Source organism: Scleropages formosus, chromosome 7, assembly GCF_900964775.1.
Source record: "Scleropages formosus chromosome 7, fSclFor1.1, whole genome shotgun sequence".
NCBI classification, from domain to species: domain Eukaryota; kingdom Metazoa; phylum Chordata; class Actinopteri; order Osteoglossiformes; family Osteoglossidae; genus Scleropages; species Scleropages formosus.
The window spans coordinates 29,284,001-29,302,573 of record NC_041812.1 but is presented as its reverse complement, the minus strand read 5'-3'; the positions used below and the strand labels follow the sequence as shown (position 1 = coordinate 29,302,573).

Here is an 18,573-nt window from a genome sequence, read left to right as displayed (position 1 = left end):
AGGTTGTAATAATTTATCAATCTTGTACTGAGCCACTTCTTGAGGGCTGAAAGGGGTTTCCTCATACTGCGTCCACCTTGCTTGGGCCAAGGTCCACAGACAAAGGGCTCTCGCCGGTACTCTGGATGGTAAAGTTATCGCACCACACAGGTCAGTCAGCCTAATGCTGCACACTTCCTTAGTGAGAAGTCAAAGGTCCAAAGCATAAAAGATCTTTTTGTTGACACTCCCGCGAATACCAACCTTGTGAGATGACGAGGAAGCGGGTAGGCATTCATCCGTTTTACACCACGGCGCTAAGGAGTTTGTACATACCTGAAAGCCAAATAACTAAGTTTTTTTTTTTTTGTTTTTTTTTTTTTTTTAAAAAGGGAAAAGATAGAGCACCATGAATTCTAAGGCAGGCCCTCGCAAAACGTGCGTACACCAAACAAATCAGAAGTGCACAAAATTCAGAGAACACCGCACTTCCGAAGTGGAACACTTGTGAAGCAAAACTTTATTGTAATACACTAGAGACAAATTAGCCAGCACAAATTTGCAAGAAACCCGACTGAAAGAGGAAGAGTACAAAAGAAAGCAACAGTGAAATAATCATTATTACAATGTTTGTATTTCTATAAAAATATACACATTTACTCTGAACAAGTGTGGCACGGGTGACTATTACCCTTTAGGTAATCACACCCACTGAGAACACACAACACATGCACACCCCTCTTCATATTTTACATTTCAGTTGATACATTTTGTAGTATTTTTTCCCCAAGACGGTCAATGTGCATCTAAAACTACTTTCAATATCTCTGCCAGCCAACCACTGTACATTGGCCTGACAGTGAGAATTTGATGGGGGACCCACTCAGCACAGTCACGCATAAATACACTTTGCACAGCGCTTTCCTGTAGAAAAATAGATGCTTTGTTCAACGTGTATTTTCTTTTAAAAGATGGGAGCCGAGGAAAGAGGACCGAGCACCATGTAAGAAGGCAGTGCATAAAATAGTGTAAGCACACAGAGAAACTCCCATGTGTGCCTATGCCGGGAAACATATAGGTGCGCAGGACTCGGGCCCAACAGGACCATGGACTGGTGTGATGTGGACTCAGGTCCTACTGAACCTTCATCCTGTGTTTGGTGGCTTTTTCAAGCAGCATGTAATACTTTTTCAATTTGTCCTGGAGCAAGCTGTACAGCTACGGAGAAAACGCACAATACACAAGAGAATACTGTCATTATTAAAAGAAAATGTTACTTCAATATTTTCTTCATTAATATGCATGTGTTATTTTCACGTCACTAATTAAATTTAAAAATTGCCCATAACTAAGAAAAAGTAATTTCATTAATTTTACCTAAAATGAATTATTGTTGAATGCTTATCTAAACATTTAGTGTAAAATCTCACTGTTCAGAGTTGACTCACCTTGGAGTTGTTGGCATTAGACTGGTTCTCATTGAGGGCTTGCAGAAGCTGATCAACAGAGGTGTACGGGAGCCAAACGAGAGGTGCGGTTGCTGACAGTGGCCGCTGGTATTGTACATAAGTACACATGAAGCACAAGAACAAATATGAATATTACACTAAGCATTTCATTGCTCCCTTGCTGTGCACAGCAGCACGATAACAGTTAAGGTTAAACATTACGATGGCATTTAATGATTGGCTGGGGGCTGCAGGAAGTGCACTGCAGAGTACCACTTCTTTACCTCAATGCCAAAGTATTGGTGTCCTTTTCCGAGCAAGGCGTCTACATACTCCAGCACAAGGTCCACAGCAGGCTCCAGCAGGTCATAGTTCAGGTAAAGGCGAAGCAGCGCGGCCGTGTCCACCACCTGTGAGGAAAGACGGGCCTCATCAGCTTTAACTCTGCCCACTTTGAGTCCCACTAGCCTGTGGATCATTTAAATGCAGACAGCTTCTCCATATGACTACAATGTCTTTTGGTCACATCCTGCTAAGCTCAGCAAACGACATGGACATTAAATAACCATTTCTTACTTTGTAGCTGTTGACCAGCCAGTCAGGCAATGGCACGCCATGTGACAACAGCTTGTTGATGACACAGAAATGGTGCTGCCCATTTTGGGAGGGGTATGTCTCCAGGTACGAGGCCAACAAGCGCCATGCCTCGTCGGTAGCACTGAATGAGGGTCAAGTGCAGTTTGCCATTATGGATCATGGGTCAAATTAATGGGTTCAAATACACAACAAATGTAATGCATTACAAGTCACTTTTGTTTATGTACCAACCTTGACTCCTTGGTAATAATAACAGTTGACAGCTGATTGGCTGCTAACCAGTTCCAAGCTTCATTCTGACTAGCCTCTCCTCCATATTGTAGCTTTATACACCTATGGAAAGCAAGCAACATACAACGTTTGCAGAAAGCTGGCAGATTCTTAGGCGAGCACATCACCATTTGCTATTTCTACTATCCATACATGTCCATAGGCAGCTACTACAGTACTCAAGCAAAATGGTGGTTTCAAACAAGTTGTGCTTTAATAATTATATGTTTGTATCTGATGCCTTTTTTTGCTGAGTGCACCTTTTTTTTATTATTAAAAAAAAAAAAAAGTTGTACTCCACTTTGGGGGGAACAAAAAACACACCATTAATGTAAAATGTCAAAATTAGCTTTCAAATTGGAAATGACAAAATCAGAAGTTAGATTCCAGACCCGAGAGTCTTTGCTGTCCAATTATAATTGCAAATTTAAATTTTTCATTTAGCAGATGCTTTTCTACAACACACACCTCAGAGAAAAACACTGAGTGCATTACATCAACAACTGGTTATTCCACTGAGGCCTAAATTCTTTACTAAAGGACATCACCGTCACTGTAGAAACTTTGTACAAAAGTATCTTTCTTTTGTGACAATTATCATCATTACATCTTAAAGCCCCACTCCCCCACACCCAGTAGCAGTGTTGCAGAGCTGCGACGCACTTGAAGGCCAGTCCCTCAAAGACAGGAGTCAGGGCCAGTTTGAAGGTCTGACAGAGAGACAGCGCAGAGTCGAAGAGGCCGGCCTGAATGAGCAGGGCTACCATCTCCACAGCAGAGGCACTACCTGTGGGAACAGAGACAACTCTGATCTCTTATGAATGACAGTGAGAGAAAAAAGAAAAGCCTGAAATATGATGTTATGTGGATGTCATGAGAGCGCAGAGGGTAGGATAAGTGTAGTCTGCGACCATTTGTAAGGCTTGGGTATGGATTTGATTTACTGTTGCTTTCTTCCGCACACGGGGAGAACATGAAAACTCCATACAACTTAAGACAGATTCACACCTTTTCCCAGGTGCTGAAAGGCAGCAGCGCCATCTCTGTGCTACCATGCCACTTCAATATAAGCGCGACCTTTCTCCAACTGAAATACTCTAGCTCTGTACCTGCAATGGCTGCAGAGGGTGGGTCATGCTGAGCCAGGGTAAGGCGACTGCGGGCCAAGATGTATTCCTTCTCCAGGTCCTTCAGCTCCAAGATTTCGATTTGACGGCTCACTAGAGACACGGTTTTCTCCCATCAGTCCAGCTCTATCTATTAGATGTCAATCTTTGTATGCAAAATGACAGTCTGGACCATTTGTACATACTAGCTGTTTTGTTTATTTTTTTTTAAACAGTCATTTACTTTGGGTAATATTATTGGCAAGTATGTTTGCACATAGAAGGAATCTGACGTGGGGAATGCTCATTCAGACATTTAAAAACCACAGAACTTGAAAGTAACAGTGAGTGTAAAGTAACACAGCTCCGATGAAAGTTTTACATTACCAGAAGCAGCAGTGTATTCTCCTTCATAATTCCTTTTTGGTGAAGTACCAGGTCGTTCATACTGTGGAGATGGATTAACAGGACCAACAGTAAGTAGCTACAGTTGTACAGTGCTCATGAGCAGAAAAGAACAAAGATGCATGACCATTTTTCGGTTCACTAAATCTGCTGGAGGTGGCAGCAGTCCCTAGCGTGGGCGGGGCTTGACTCACCACGCCTCCGGACGAGGGCTGGACAATCCACGCGTAATCAGGCCTTATGAGGCGCAGGCAGTTCATGGCAGCAAGGTAGCAGTTAACCTGCTTCTGGAGGCCCTGGTGTGTGCGCACCTCGCGACCCAGGCGCATTCCATACTCAAACATCACAGTTCCAGCTGTGGGAGGTGACAATACAGGCAGATCAATTTCACAGCTGAGTACACAGGCATGCACACATCTACATCTCAGTCAGCTCAAACACAACTTAAGGACGCTGCATCACTGACAAGCTAATGCGTAAAGTGAACCCAAAACAACATCATCACACATTTGCTTAAACGTAAAATTACTGATAAACACTTCCCGAGCTGAGGATACTTCTAATGCCACCCACCCCTGCAGCTACCTCTTCACCTAACTACCATCCTGGAGATGGTACAAGTCCATCACCATTCAGAAGTCACGTCATCTCCTTCCTCAGCTTCCTTTCTCATGCCATCAGTCTCCTCAGTCGTATCAACTAGGTGCACCTCCCCAACCAGCTGTGGTCATTCCTTAAATCTTGTTTATACTGTATTTGCACTACATCTCTTAACTGCACTCCTCTTTGGACACTCTATTCATCTGCACACTGCTGCCAACAGAACTGCTGTATATCATTTGGACTACTGCTCGTCTCCGTAATCCTGCTGCTGGTTATTACTTGCACACGGTGACCGTTTTGTATATTGTTATTCTCTTGTCCTTCACTGTCTGTATATCATTATATCGTGTTTCAAATCTGGTACCGAACCACAAGCCAGGCAGTCCTCGTTCCACTCGTGCGAGTTAAGTTTGCAAAAATGAGCAAAAGCGGGTGGTCGTGTACTTTGTGGACTGCAGAGAATGTGCATTGACTGTCACCCACCTTTCCTGTAGTTGTGTCTGTTGATGTGGAACGCATAGAGTAACTCGTAATAATTGTGAGCCATAAGATCCACGGCTCTGGCACGAGACTCAATGATGCTCACCACCTGTACGTGGAATGTCAACAGATGTTTAACAAAATTCAATGTCAAACATACTTCTCCTACGACGTGGTAGACTGGGACAGGACTCACCTCATCGTGCAGTTTGACGTAGGGGAACTGCACAAGATCCTGCAGCTGCGAGCGCTCGCACAACACCACAACAAGCTGTCTCAGACAGTCCAGTTGCCTGTATAGCATAAAAGGTCATGGGTACATAGAGTATCTACAGGACTGGTGGGACCACATGAGATGAGTGCTGAAATCATGACTGAGACAATCTTTTGGAACTTGCTAAAGCACACTTTTTACCTGCTGGAGTCAGGGTTTTGAGTCAGAGCTTCATATGCCTCGTTGTTGTGTCCCAAGTCCAGGTGATGTTTGAAGATGCGAGTCCGCAGAGCAGCCTGTGACATTCAGAGCAACATGGGTGAATGACTTGATCGGCTGGTCTTCAGAAGTAGATGCATTCTTACCAAGATCCTACTGCAACACAAGGAAAATCACAACCAATCACAGAAGTCAACATCAATTTCACCAGTTTATGTAATTCAGAAAAACTACCTGACTCCTGATGTCATTGGTGGCTTCTGAAATGGCCACAGTGGCCAGCTGGATGACTAACTCTGGTAAACCCACATCTTCCAGCAACCGTAGCACCTGTTTAAAACCAAGGAAAATTTATATAAATGTCCTTTACTCCACGAAAGTGACTGGTAAGGACTGGAATGTCAATGTCAAAAGTTGGTTTCAATAGCATAAACTGATGCATAGCCAAGGGATTAGATTTTTACATTCTCAACTTGTGTGGCAAGAACTGGTGTGAGAGTTGACAGCCCTAAGAACACACTGCAACCTTGTTGTAGTACTGCAGACGTGGTGTAGTTGGTGCTTCCTCCTCCTCTGAACTTGTCAGTCTTATAAGAAAGTCCTCCTTCTCTACCTCCGTTGTGGCATCCTGGAAGCACTGGAGAGCCTGGATAGAGAAGAATGCAGAACAGCTTGGATAAGTGATATTCCACTCACTCACACATGCACACTTGCAACCCGGTACAGTGATGGCAGTTGTTCATAGCACTGTCTTATCAATTGTCCTTGAGTTCTTCACCTTGTGTCCCTCCCCTGTTGCCAGATAACACTGTCCCAGTACGAAGCAACAAGAGCCCACATTCATCTGACACCAGGGTTTGATCAGCCGTACATACTCCTGCAGACAGGGAGAAGCACACTGAACCCTTCAAACATGTGCTTGTACACAATAAATCCAGCTAAACAGACAGTTAAACTTTGTAAGAAAGCCATGTAAAAATTCACTGAGCAGAGAGCGCTTCATATGAAATTAATGGAATATGAAAAGCTCCTTGACCAGCATCTAAAATGGCTTACCTGTAACTGTGTGTACTGGCAGTTTCCCATGAGGCACTCAGGGAAAAGAAAGCCTGGATTGTTTGGCCAACTGCAGAACGGATGTTAAGTGCCAAACACTCAAGTAATGGTCACAGAACAAAATGCAGATCGTCCATCTTTTAAAAATATCCATTGCTGAAGAATGAGGAATACAGCAATGCAGCAGATTTAACAAGAGATTGGAAAGTTACTACTATTATTATTATTACAGGTGCCCATGTGACAAAAAAAACATATTTTAGAAATGGGCTGGTACAGCTCATCCCCCTTTGAAGGATACACATGTTGTGCGAGGAGAGTGATGATGGTGGACACCAGCTGGGGCCAGCTGAGCACAGCCTGGCTGAGAGGGGTGCTCTGGTGGGAGTGGATCTGGGAGATGATGACCTTCCGGGCAACATTCTGGTAGAAGAGCTCTAGCAATGTCTGGGGACTTAGTACTGGACACACATACGTAAAAACAATGTGATTCAAAATACCAGTGGTGACAGGCACCACATGAATTTTAATCTGGGAATTTAACCTTGACACGCAAGAAAAAAACAGGAAAACCTGCAGTACATTTCCTACATTGCACACCATCTGTTACACTACTTTCGTACCTGATTTGTTGGGGGTCAGGGCAGGAGAGTCCGACAGCTCCAACACAGACAAGTGCTGCAAGTTGGCATCTCTAGACAAAAGATGAGATAAACAGGAAATAAAAAGGGGCTTTAAAAAAAATGAAAGGCAACACTTAAGTGATTATGCTAACAGGACAGAGATAGAGTAAGTAATGTGAAGACAAATTTGACTCATGGCAACCGCTCGTTTGCTTTTCATAATATGGCAGGGTATCAAAGTTGTTTACCATTGCCTTATCCCATGTGTTTTTTAACTTTAAACAACACAGAACACGCGAACTCCACACACCCTGAACAGGATGCCTATATGTGCAGCTCAGATCCTGTGAGACACCAGCATCACCCACTGCACCAAGGTGACTTACAGCGGCAGGTTTGTACTAGGGGTTACACGACTTCAGATCTTTTTAAAAGTTGACAGTTATGTGATGAATGTCGAGTCGACGTTGACTAAACGCTGATGACGTCATGAATCAAAACCCAAGAGAAGGGAATGCTTTCCAACAACTGGCAATCTGTATTCTCAAACTAAATGCATATGCATCGGGCAGCACGGTGGCACAGTGAGTAGCACTGCTGTCTCACAGAGCTGGGTGGTGCGAAAGGACATGGGTTCGATCCCCACCCAGTCTGTATGGAGTTTGCATGTTCCCCCTATGTCTGCATGGCTTTCCTCCGGATGCTCTGGTTTCCTCCCACAGTCTAAAGACATGCTCTTCAGGTTGACCTGTAGTGTGTGAGTGACAGAGGGAGTGTGTTCCACTGATATATGGATGAGTGACCCATTCTAAGTAGTGTACAGTACATTGTAAGTTACCTTGGTGAATAAGGTGTGTGGGCTGAGAACACTACATAGAGTTCATTTAAGTGCAAAAGAAAAATGACAGATGCAAAATAAACAACAGTATAAAACTTGGGAAGGAAAACAAAAACACATGCACAATCTAGCCTGTAAGCCTACTTGCTGTCATAGTCCTACTCAGTCACAGTTTTTACTTTTTGATCCTGGTTTGCATGTAAGATGAGGGCGTCAATGTGGGCTGGATGAAGGCTCGCCCGCTGTCGCGTGATGGTATTCCCAGCCAGAGGAAAAAAAAAACGCTCTCACTTAGGGTGCTGGTGACTGGGACAGCCAAGTAGCTCTTACACAGCTTGGAGAACTGCAGTGGATTCTCCATGGTGGTAATATGCGGTGTTAATAATCAATCACAGACTTCTTCGGCTGTGGTGAACTCTGAGGCGTCCATGTTAGTGTCAATCACGTGACCAGCGACTAGTCAACATCAAGCTTAAAGCGTCAGAGCAGTAAAGTCAACAAACTGACTAGTCTGTGCAACCCCTAGTTTATATAATTGGAAGTAGCTTAGTATACAAACATCTATATAGCTGGATACCTTTCACTGGAGCAATACAGGGTAAGTACCTTCCTCAGAGGTACAAGAGAAGGAGGGGGATTTAAAATATGGTAACTAACCACTACACTACTCACTGCCCCCACATGCGTCAAGCAAGTAGGTACAAATGCATGTAAGTGTAAAACATATCACCGTGTGCCCATTTGTAGTGCAGTAAAACATATTGTAACTAAGTAACACATGTCCTGCAAAGTTCACCGTTGCACTCACAGTGTGTCGAGAGGCACAGGTGTGGACAGACACTGGCTCGCCCACTTCAGCACATGGTAAGAGCAGAGCAGGTGGGAGGTCCGTGGTATCAGATCCTGCTGCATTTGGAGCATCTGTGCTCCTCCCCCCAAGAACACCTGCAGGACGTGACCAGAGGAGGCCCGTGAAAAAACCTTGACCAAACATGCTTGGATCAGAATGTGGCAAGTGTGCCTGTACTCACGTTGTCTCCAAGCCTCAGGTAGAGCTGCTGCAGGATGAGGAGGTCTCTGCACAGGATGGCCCGGATCATGGCAATCTGACACACAGCTTGGCACACTACGGAGGTAGCCATGCTGCTTCCGTACAGCTGTGACAGGCTCATCCGTACATTGAGAGGGTGGCCTGTGCGAAGGACAGAGGGCCAGAAGGGCACACAAACTCTTCCAATTATTTCAGTCCTGATCAATTTGTGTGCTTAGTCTTTATGTAGACAAACTACATCCAAATACAAGGGAAAGTTCCTTGAACTGCCCAACCTGCTGCAATGTTCCCGTCCACTTCACTGTCAGTCTCAAGGTCCATCTCTCGCAGCAGGACAGCCATGGCATTGATGGGGTTGCGGATGTCCTGGAGTTTGTTCTGGATGTCCTCTACAATGCTTTCACTGCAGGGGAAAGAATCCACAGCACACTGAGTGACAAGGAACACCAGCCACGTAAGAGGTGGCTTTAAGTTCTTGATGTTACAAAGATATATTGAAAGGTCCAGGGGCAAATCTAAATCTATGGGTGGCACAGCAAGTAGCACTGCTGTCTGAAAGTGCCTGGGTGGTGTAATGGAATGTGAGTTTGACCCCCTCAGCCTGCATGAAGTTTGCATTTTTTCATGTTGTTCAGGTGGACTGGTGACCTTAAATAACCCATAGTGTGCGTGTGAGAGAGAGAGAGAGAGAGAGTGTATAGATGAGTGACTCATTGTAAGTAGCATATCTAGCAGTGTAAATCACCTTGGTGAATAAGGTGTGTGCACTGATAACACTACACAGAGGTCATTGGAAGCCGCTTTAGAGAAAAGATTTTGCTAAATTCATAAATGTAAAATGTAAATCAAGAGCTATCAATATGACTCAGAGGAACTCAGTAGGTGGAATATGGATGACAGTGGAAAGTGTCTTTTAGTAAAAACATTTCAAGATAGTAGTTATTTCACAATTGCATTAAAACTGACACCCCCATCATAGTAGTTTTCTTAAGAATAAAGGCATGAAAAAAAGCCAAATGCATCTTTGGGTTAATGAGGTTCCTCCAGAATTGCAGTGTTCACCTAAAGCAAGAGCTAAAGATGCAACGAATTTCAGGTAAATTACCACAACAACCAGCCCTGTCAAGACTTATGTCATGCAGCCAATGATCCAATAACGGTGCACAGTGTGCGGGACCAAAGATGGGTTCTGTACTCACCTGTCATTAGCCAAAAGGTTCTCCAGCACTTGTTCAGCAGCCCTCTCAGGGGACTGTAGATGATCTAGGGCCTTCTCCATTACATAGGCCATGTCCCCCAGCATAGACATGCTCACGAGGCGGAGGCATTGCACCAGTTGTAGCACGTCACGCCCCACCTCTGGATCTGTTGCCAGGGGCAAGAGACTGGCAGTATTAAACCCTGCCCTGGCTAAGCAGACAGTAACAGGTTTAAATTGTTTTGTGTATGTGTCCAGTATTGAGTCCTAATACATTGCTAGAGCTCTTCTACCTAAACGACTATATATTTTTATGCAAGAACAAGACCAACAAAACAGCATGCACCAAACAAAAAACAGTGCTCGTCAAGGAAACTGAGGCCACTGAGCTGTGGTGTTCCTGCACTGTTTCTCAGAACTAGAACCCACCATCAGCCATAGGTGTTTCATCTTCAGAGGACAGGTATTCATCGGAGGACAGGTACAGGTGGTCCACACTGAAGCAGGGCAGCAGGTAAGACACAAAACCCTGGGGAGTAAAACACAACCATTTGATACCAGCTGAAGTACCACCCAGCACAAAAGAAACACCAAGACTTAAAGAGAGCTGCAAGAATGCTGCTTTATGCTCAACCTCCCCTCTTAGCTTTACTTCAGCTATTATTGGCATGCGACCTCTGGAATTCCACACGTAAAGGAGAGAAGCACAAAAAATGGGAAACTGTCCAAAGCATGACACTGAAGACATTTGTGTGTGATTATCAGAAGGAAGACTGTACCTTCTTCAGCAGACAGACCATGGAGGTAGTAGGGTTCACATGCAGACCCAGTGGCATGGACAGAGCCTCCTGGTACTGCAGACAACAGGCATAGAACTTGGACCAGAACTCCACCTGTAGCTGCCGGTACTCCTCTTGAGAGAACTCGTATTCTGTAACGCTGTTCTGAACCTGGGGGGTACAAAGTGAGAAAAGTTTATTTACTGAAATTTATGGGGTAAAACTGGCAACGTTTTGAACACATTTCATACATAAATGAGATAGTAACTGCTCACTTCGCTCTCTACAGCCAGCGTGACTTCCTTCTTCAGCGAATCCCAGGGAAGGTCCAGGAGTCGCTCCGTACCTCGCCGATAAATCTGAAAGCAGAATCACCACGATCAGTACGACAGTGATTTGGCAATTATCTTCATAGTCACAAGCCTTTAATAAAAAAAGTTTAAAAAATTTAAAGTACAGCATAGTTCCTCTCTTACTTGCAGGGCTTTCACAATGGCAGAGGCTGTGAATCGAACAGGAGAAAAGAGAACTTCCAGGTAGGTTTCCTATGAACATAAAATGAGAATATGAATAGGTTTTAAATCAATGCAGACAGAATGAACAACTACACCTGCAACCCAGCAGTGTGATGTACAGATGAGATACAAACAAATTTAACCTATGTATTTATTTGATTTATGAGGCCAGCTGGTAGTATACTGATTAGAGCTGCTCCCTTTGGACCCAAAGGTCACAGGTTCAAATCTCACCTTCAGCTGTACTCACCCTAAATTGCTCCAGTAAAATTACCCAGCTGTCTAAATGGGTAAACAGCTAGAAGTAGCTTAACAGTGTACATTGCTTTGAGAAAAAAAGTCACTTAAATTAATAGATGTAAATGTAATTGCTGTGTGTACATGTTGCTAAAAACAATGTTGAAAAATTAGGCTGTTAATGGAAATTAAGACAATGGAACATAGAAAAACAAAAGCACTATAATACCAGGCTTTTTGTTTTACATACCCTGGGGTCCTGGTCAACACCAATATTAACTTCTTCTTCAGGAGGCGGCTGAACAAACACTTGGTTCCACTGGCCAGCAACATTACTGCAATTCAAGCAAACACCAAACATGTACACTATATAATGAAGTAATTAATCACTGTAAACAAAATCTAGTTTGTTTGGTGAAGATACATTACATGTAGCTTTCTATGATTACATTTCCATGTGAGGGAACATGGTAGTAAAGCAAGTAGTGCTGCTGTCTCACAGCATCTGTGTGCTTCAAGAGAATGTGGGTTCAATCCCTGTTCAATCTATATGGAGTCTGCATGTTTCCCCCGTGTTTGAGTGGGTTTCTTCGTTGTACTTTGGTTTCCTCCCACAGTCCAAAGACGTGCTTTCAGAAGAACTAGCGACTAATTTGCCCATAGTAAACACATGTGTGCGCATGCGCGTGTGTGAGGGGAGAGTGTGTTTCACTAGTGTATAGATGAGTGACATTCTACATAGAGTATATACAGTAGCATTGCATGTCACCTTGGGTGAAAAGGTGTGGGCACAACACTACATAGCGTTCAGTGTAAGTTGCTATGGGGACAACAGTGCTAAATGAATAAATAAATATATGAACAGGTACTGTAGAACACGTTGAAGCACCATGTGGTTTCTATCAATAACATTTTTACTGCAACAAATATGGCATGACTGAAAACTTACTGTTCAAAGTTGATGTACTTCACCACCGTCTGGTTGTCATCATCTAACCAAAGGCCCCAGATATCAGTTGAGGTAAGAGCAAAGTCCACCAAAGTCTCCTGCCGGGGGGGGGAATTGTACTTATGGAGTCACAAAAAGTTTCTAAAATTATTCGTACTGGGTGAAAGAGACCACATTTAACAGTCTGCAGTGTGCTGTTCTTAGTTTGCCTCTAGCACAAATATATTTTAAATATGCAGCTTTGAGATACAGCAATGTTTCAGTGTGATGGCACATTGAGAACCCTGAATGCAACTGGAGGAGCAAGTTCAGTTGAAACAGGGGCACACACCTGAGTGGCAAACAGGGAGGAGATGTGGTCTAGGCTGTAACGGTTGCCATCTGTGGTGACCAGCTGTAGGATGCAAAACTGGCCGCGCTTGGGCACACCGAGATAGACGCCCAAGCATAGGCCTGTCGTAGAGGAGAAGTAGAGGCGGAGCTTGTGGGCCTGGCTTAGCAAGTGTCTGACATCACGGCTCACAGGCATGTACTCCAGCATGTCAGCTACCATCAAGCACAGCTGGTCCTGGATGGAGAGGAAGTACAGCAGTGTAATATCAGCACATCAAGCCAAATACTGACAATGTTATTTTTCTGTTTAGGCAGAGAGGTGTACTGCATTATGTCCTATTGACTGCACTTCAATAGCATACATGTGCACTTACCCAATGTCTAAATATTCTCATAAAACACAACAGAACGTTGCATTACTAGGTTAAGGCTAACCAGACTCACTTTGTATGACCACATGCGTAGTTTGTGGTCCTGGCATAAGGCGAAGATAAAAGTGTCATCCTCCAACAGCCTCACTGCAAGGCTGACCGGCAGGTCTGATGGACTTGCATCTCCCCTGAGCAACGAGGAAAATCAAGAGGTACAACATGACTTTCAGCAATAACTGTGCATGTCGGCAATAGATGGTCAGCATTTGGGAGCGGCATTATATAAACTAGTGTTCAAGAGTTTAGAATCACCCAGAAATTTCCAAACTGAAGAAACTGAAACACCAGCGTCATCGGCAATAGTGAAGACTTGGACTCATCAGTTTAACTCTTTTCCAGTCAACCACCATCTAATGTCTGTTCTTTTTTCTCAAGTTTCAGATAGGCTTTTTCTTTGAAAAGGCAGCATCCTGGAGTCATCTTTTCAGTGCAGATGACACTGGTATTTGGCATGTACTATTTAAGGAAGCAGCCAACTTAAGACCTGTAGGGAGTGTTTCTAAAACTACAGACTAATGTCCTTCCTCTTGTGCATTTGTGCATCTGGGCCTTCTGCTGCTTTTCTATCCTGGTTAGATCAAGTTTGCCCTCGTCTCTCATGACAGTAGTAGGCAGCTTTGCATGAAATCTTCAGTTTCTTGGCAATCTGACATATGGAGTAACCTCCATTTCAAGAAACAACAGAAGGAATTTCCTGAGAAAGTTCTTCCATTTTGACCATTTTTGAACCCAGAAATGAACTTTAGGAATTCCAGTACCTTGCAACTCGAGGAAAGGCAATTTACTTGCTTTGTTGAACAAATAACAGGCTTCAACTGTGTTTCTCTACCATTAGGGCCAATCCCTTTAGAGTTTACCAGTATGACACTGGAGTAATGGCTGCTGAAAATTAGACTTTGCAGTCATATGTAAATAATACATTATTTAATAAATCAGTCATTTAAAGCAGAAAGTTATTTGCAACATTAGTAATGTCAGCTATATTTTAAATCAATTTAAAGGTACCTTGTTAAAGAAAGTACATCACATATGGAGTATTCTTTCAAAAAAATTAAAGCTTCTGGGTGATTACAAACCTTTGAATGCTAGTGTATAAATGTTCATAGCAGTTCTTATTTTATGTGCCTCATACATATTCCCTCCAAATCTATTTACATTCAACTAGGTCTGGAGCTGAGGTATAGCACCATGCTTGCTGATAACTATGCAATTACAAACATTTTAGACACAACACAAAGTCTAAACAACTTAGGACACATACTATACGTAACTGACAATGATGGTACACATAAAGGTTGTAGTCTGTTCAATGAAAGGATCCTTGTTAAAATAAAGGTGGTGCATGTGTTATAAAGTTCATTTTGTGCATGCTAATTATACACAGTTTGCCAAAAGCTTCTCTCAGTCTGACATCAATCTGACAGTGTTTGTTACAGTTCCTCACACCTGATGGCAGTGGGCATCCAGCCAGCCAACCTCTGCATCACTGAGCTCTGCTTCAGCTCCACAACTGAAACATTTCCTGTGGAACAAATTTTCAAGTTCATTATTCCTACACTGGTGCTGTGCTATGAAGAATGTACAATAAAGTATATATTTGCTTCTTGAGGTTTTATTATAAGTTGACAGCTTTTCAATGAACAGGGCAATCATTCTGAGTGGACTGATATACAACTATAACAGCACACTGGTAATGTCACTGTACCAGTGCCTTATACTGCAGCACCATGATGACAATTTTAACAATAGAGAAAAAAGTTCTTCATTTTATCTGAAACAAGCAGCATAAAGAACTGTTGACAAGTGCGCAGCATGAAGTCAGCATGGGATTGTTGCAGACAGTACAAACCTTGCATGTCATGAGGGGGGTGGCGGATGACAAGAATGGCCCCTGTGAGGGATGCCACGGCAAAGTGGGCTTGTCCATCACTGCTGACCCAAGCAGCTGATGCACTAGCCAATCCAGCTTGTCCTGGTATGCACGGAATAACATGGCTGTGCAAAGGGTCCTGGAGGTTCAGTTTGCCCACATCTGTGAAGATGGACTGCATCTGGACCTCCGTCACAAGCTCCTGAGAAGCGGAGGAAGACCACGAGCAAGTGTTGCTTACAAGACTACTTTCTTTACCATCATCAAACCTTGCTAATAAATATCAAAACTTCAAAAGCTGATAGGTGTACCTTTCACAATAGAGTCTGTGTCCATCAAGCTGTATCTCAGACAAATTTTTTTAAACACATTTTTACCAGAATTATGTTGTCATATTTAAAACAGCACAAAAACAGATCACAGTAAAATGGTGAACCTGTTCAATCATAAGTACATAACATCAGAACAAAAACTTTTCCTTTTTCTGAATTTTATTTTGAATTAAAACATTTTCCTGGCCTGCCAGAATACAACTCGGAATAACTCTTCTATAACGGTAATTTTTAAAACCTACACATTTCCACCTTTATTCAGGCAGGTGAAGAGCTGTCATTTGACTTACACTACGGTACATGCGGGAGGGGTGAGGCAGCGCAAGCCGGTGCGTAGTCTGGCTAGTGACAAGGAGAATGATGACATTGTTGACAGTCTCCTGGATGTGTACCCCTCTGGGAAGCAAGGGGCAGTTTGGTATTTTCAAGCGTAAAGCATTGTTTAGAAGGTTCGTGTCCAAGGACCGCTCCACAAGTTCAACTGTGTCTCCAGAAGTGGCCCTGCAAAGACAAAGTATGTTTCTCTACAAGCGCACAACCACCTAAGCAGGTGCAACTCAGACTACCTACAAGTAATGACATTCAAACCTAGACGAGACTTAAATCCGTAACTTCAGACAAAGTGAAGTCAGTCAGTGTTAGAAGATTTTTTTCCTAAAACATGGATGGATTAAATAAAAGCAACTAATCTAAGATCTTGCAAAGCAGCTACACTATATAAATGGCATCACCTTGACATTTAAGGTGGTTCAACACAGAACTTGACTAACCAGTGTATAAAGCGGTTGCTTGTGACAGAGAGGAGTTTGGCACTGTCCTCATAGTGGAACCCGCCAGCGCTGTCTGGGTGATTCAGAGCGCCAGTGAGCGCATTCACACCTACGAAAAAAGGTGGTTAAGAGCAGAAGGCATGATGAATTGGAGAGATCATTAGCCAGGTCGAGGAGGACGTGTGTTGTGTCAAAACTGGCGTGCTAGCCGGTGGTTCTCTTACACACAGAGACCGCACAGATCAGTCTCTGTACACAAGACAAGTCAAGACAAACAACAATTCAATGTGAAATATTCATTCTAAGAATACATGATAATCATTCAGAGTCCAGCATCTCCGAGCACCTAGTCACGAGTCTAACGAACAGAACTACTACGAAACCAGTTCTTCGGTGTGTACTTGGCAATAGAAAACGATGCATAAGTAGAGAGAAAAAACGACACACATGTCATAAACTGAATGAATGCAGGTACTAGCGCCTCACGACACACGATGCCTCAGTCACGACCTCGTTTCCTCCGTTTTCCACATTTCCAACTTCAGCGAGGCCAACTTAAATTAACACAATGTCGACAAAACAAATAAGACAAAAGAGGCATTTTTTTTTTTTTTTACCTAAGTTAATGGTTAATTCTCGGAACCTCGAAGGGATTTCCCTCTCAAATCCACATATTTCAATAAAGCTGCTCTTTACAGCTGCCGCCATCTTCACCGCACTGAATTATGGGTATGACGTGACGTATGAAGTTACCGCCATGAGACCGTTTCAAACATTTAAAGGGACAGTATCACTGTAAATCAACGCGCAGAATCACTGCGTACAGCATGGTGGTATTGTTGATTTCACTCTGGAATGATCGTGCAAAACAGAGTTCCTAAAACATAGGCTCAACTGTTTCAAAGTATCAGAACGTTTCCCAGAGCTCTTTAAAATCTATGCATCTATGTTTAGAGTTCCTGCTATTAGATCCAAAGGTTGTAGGTTTGAGTCCCTGCTGTACATACACACACACCCTGTCTGAAACTGCTCGTCCCATACGGGGTCGCAGGGAGCCAAAGCCAAACCTGGCAACACAGAGCAAAAGGCTGGAGGGGGAGAGGACACACCCAGGATGGGACACCAGTCCATCACAAGGCACCCCAAGCAGGACTCAAACCCAAGACCCACCAGAGAGGGGGACCCAGTCCAACCCACTGCACCACCACACCTGCTTAATGTGAAACAATGCATCTCGAAGTGAAAACAGAAAAGTGAGCATTTGGGAGTGGTTGCTTGATCATTAAAATGATCTTTCACAAGAAGTACAACAGCCATGGTGGTGACGCAAGCGCTAAAGAAACGTTTTATACATCTACAAATTCACTAAAACCCATTTACCATCCCTGTACAAAACTGAAAGCTGTGCCATAACTAGGCAAGCTGTTGCCCCTGGACAGCACATGGATTTTGTAACTGACAAGCATTTAGGCCTAGATCTCCAGGTGTTTCTTATCCTTTCTTAAGATGCACCAGTTAAATGAGTTGCAAAGTATGAGGCCACAATATGAGGTTTGTAGTCTTTTTTCTTCATTTATTCAGTATGAGCAAATTGGACCTCAGGTTGCTCAACAGCCTGAGGAAAGACTGCTGGTCATTTTTTTTGCCAGCTGCCTTCAGAAGGAGTGAATGTCTTCATAGACATGCTTTGCAAGCCATAACGAGTGCATATCATATGATAAATGAGGACATAGCTATGATTCTCTGTCTTAACATCTTCTAAAAAACTTGTTTACATCTAGAAATACAAGGCAATTTTTTATTTAATTTTAAAAGTTGAATATATGCTCTATACTTCACCATTGTTTTAAAAAGGTGGTTTTATGAATATGAAGCATGAATTGGTTATACATCATGCCATCTCTGGAAAAACTCATTATCATAAGTTAAAAAAGACAGTAATTTGTAAAAATAACTGCAAAAAAGAGCGTTTAAAAAAGAACAGTATTTATCTTATCTAGGTGGTACAAGAGAATGTGGGTTCCATCGCCTCTCAGTCTATGTGCAGTTGGCATGCTCTTCCCACACACCTTATTCACTAAGATGACTTACACTGCTAGATACACTACTTACAATGGGTCATTCATCCATACAATGGTTTGTGTTGGTTTCCTCTGGGTGCTCTGGTTTCTTCCCTCAGTACAAAGACATGCTGCTCAGGTGGATCATTGGCTTGAAATTGTCTTGTGAATCTGAATGCATCTGTAATAGCTTTGCTAATGTGTGAGGCT

At 43.2% G+C, this 18,573-nt stretch overlaps 1 protein-coding gene across 1 annotated transcript; it reads right to left on the bottom strand.

The window, feature by feature from the left end:
• Positions 1-507: 507 nt before the first annotated feature.
• Positions 508-17,011, bottom strand: nup160 (nucleoporin 160). Its single transcript, XM_018743320.2, has 35 exons — positions 16,921-17,011; positions 16,304-16,412; positions 15,824-16,034; positions 15,181-15,403; positions 14,778-14,853; positions 13,345-13,459; positions 12,899-13,135; positions 12,568-12,665; positions 11,869-11,953; positions 11,343-11,411; positions 11,142-11,225; positions 10,867-11,037; positions 10,517-10,616; positions 10,089-10,254; positions 9,165-9,292; positions 8,870-9,030; positions 8,647-8,783; positions 7,001-7,071; positions 6,679-6,838; positions 6,378-6,447; positions 6,100-6,198; positions 5,848-5,967; positions 5,556-5,651; positions 5,304-5,398; positions 5,085-5,181; positions 4,892-4,997; positions 4,000-4,160; positions 3,788-3,848; positions 3,404-3,514; positions 2,958-3,081; positions 2,256-2,357; positions 2,004-2,145; positions 1,712-1,837; positions 1,428-1,532; positions 508-1,197 (listed from the first exon to the last, which is right to left on the bottom strand). Exons 1-35 carry the CDS (start codon positions 17,009-17,011, stop codon positions 1,114-1,116), a joined length of 4,191 nt encoding a protein of 1,396 aa, XP_018598836.1. The 3' UTR covers positions 508-1,113.
• Positions 17,012-18,573: the final 1,562 nt, after the last annotated feature.

Coding starts and splice junctions, on each gene's coding strand:
- nup160 (XM_018743320.2), bottom strand. CDS start 17,011: ATGGCGGCAGCTGTAAAGAGCAGCTTTATTGAAATATGTGGATTTGAG. Junction 12,666..12,898: donor CCTCCCTGTTTGCCACTCAG/GTGTGTGCCCCT, acceptor CCCCCCCGGCAG/GAGACTTTGGTGGACTTTGC. Junction 11,412..11,868: donor GTGTTGACCAGGACCCCAGG/GTATGTAAAACA, acceptor TTATGTTCATAG/GAAACCTACCTGGAAGTTCT.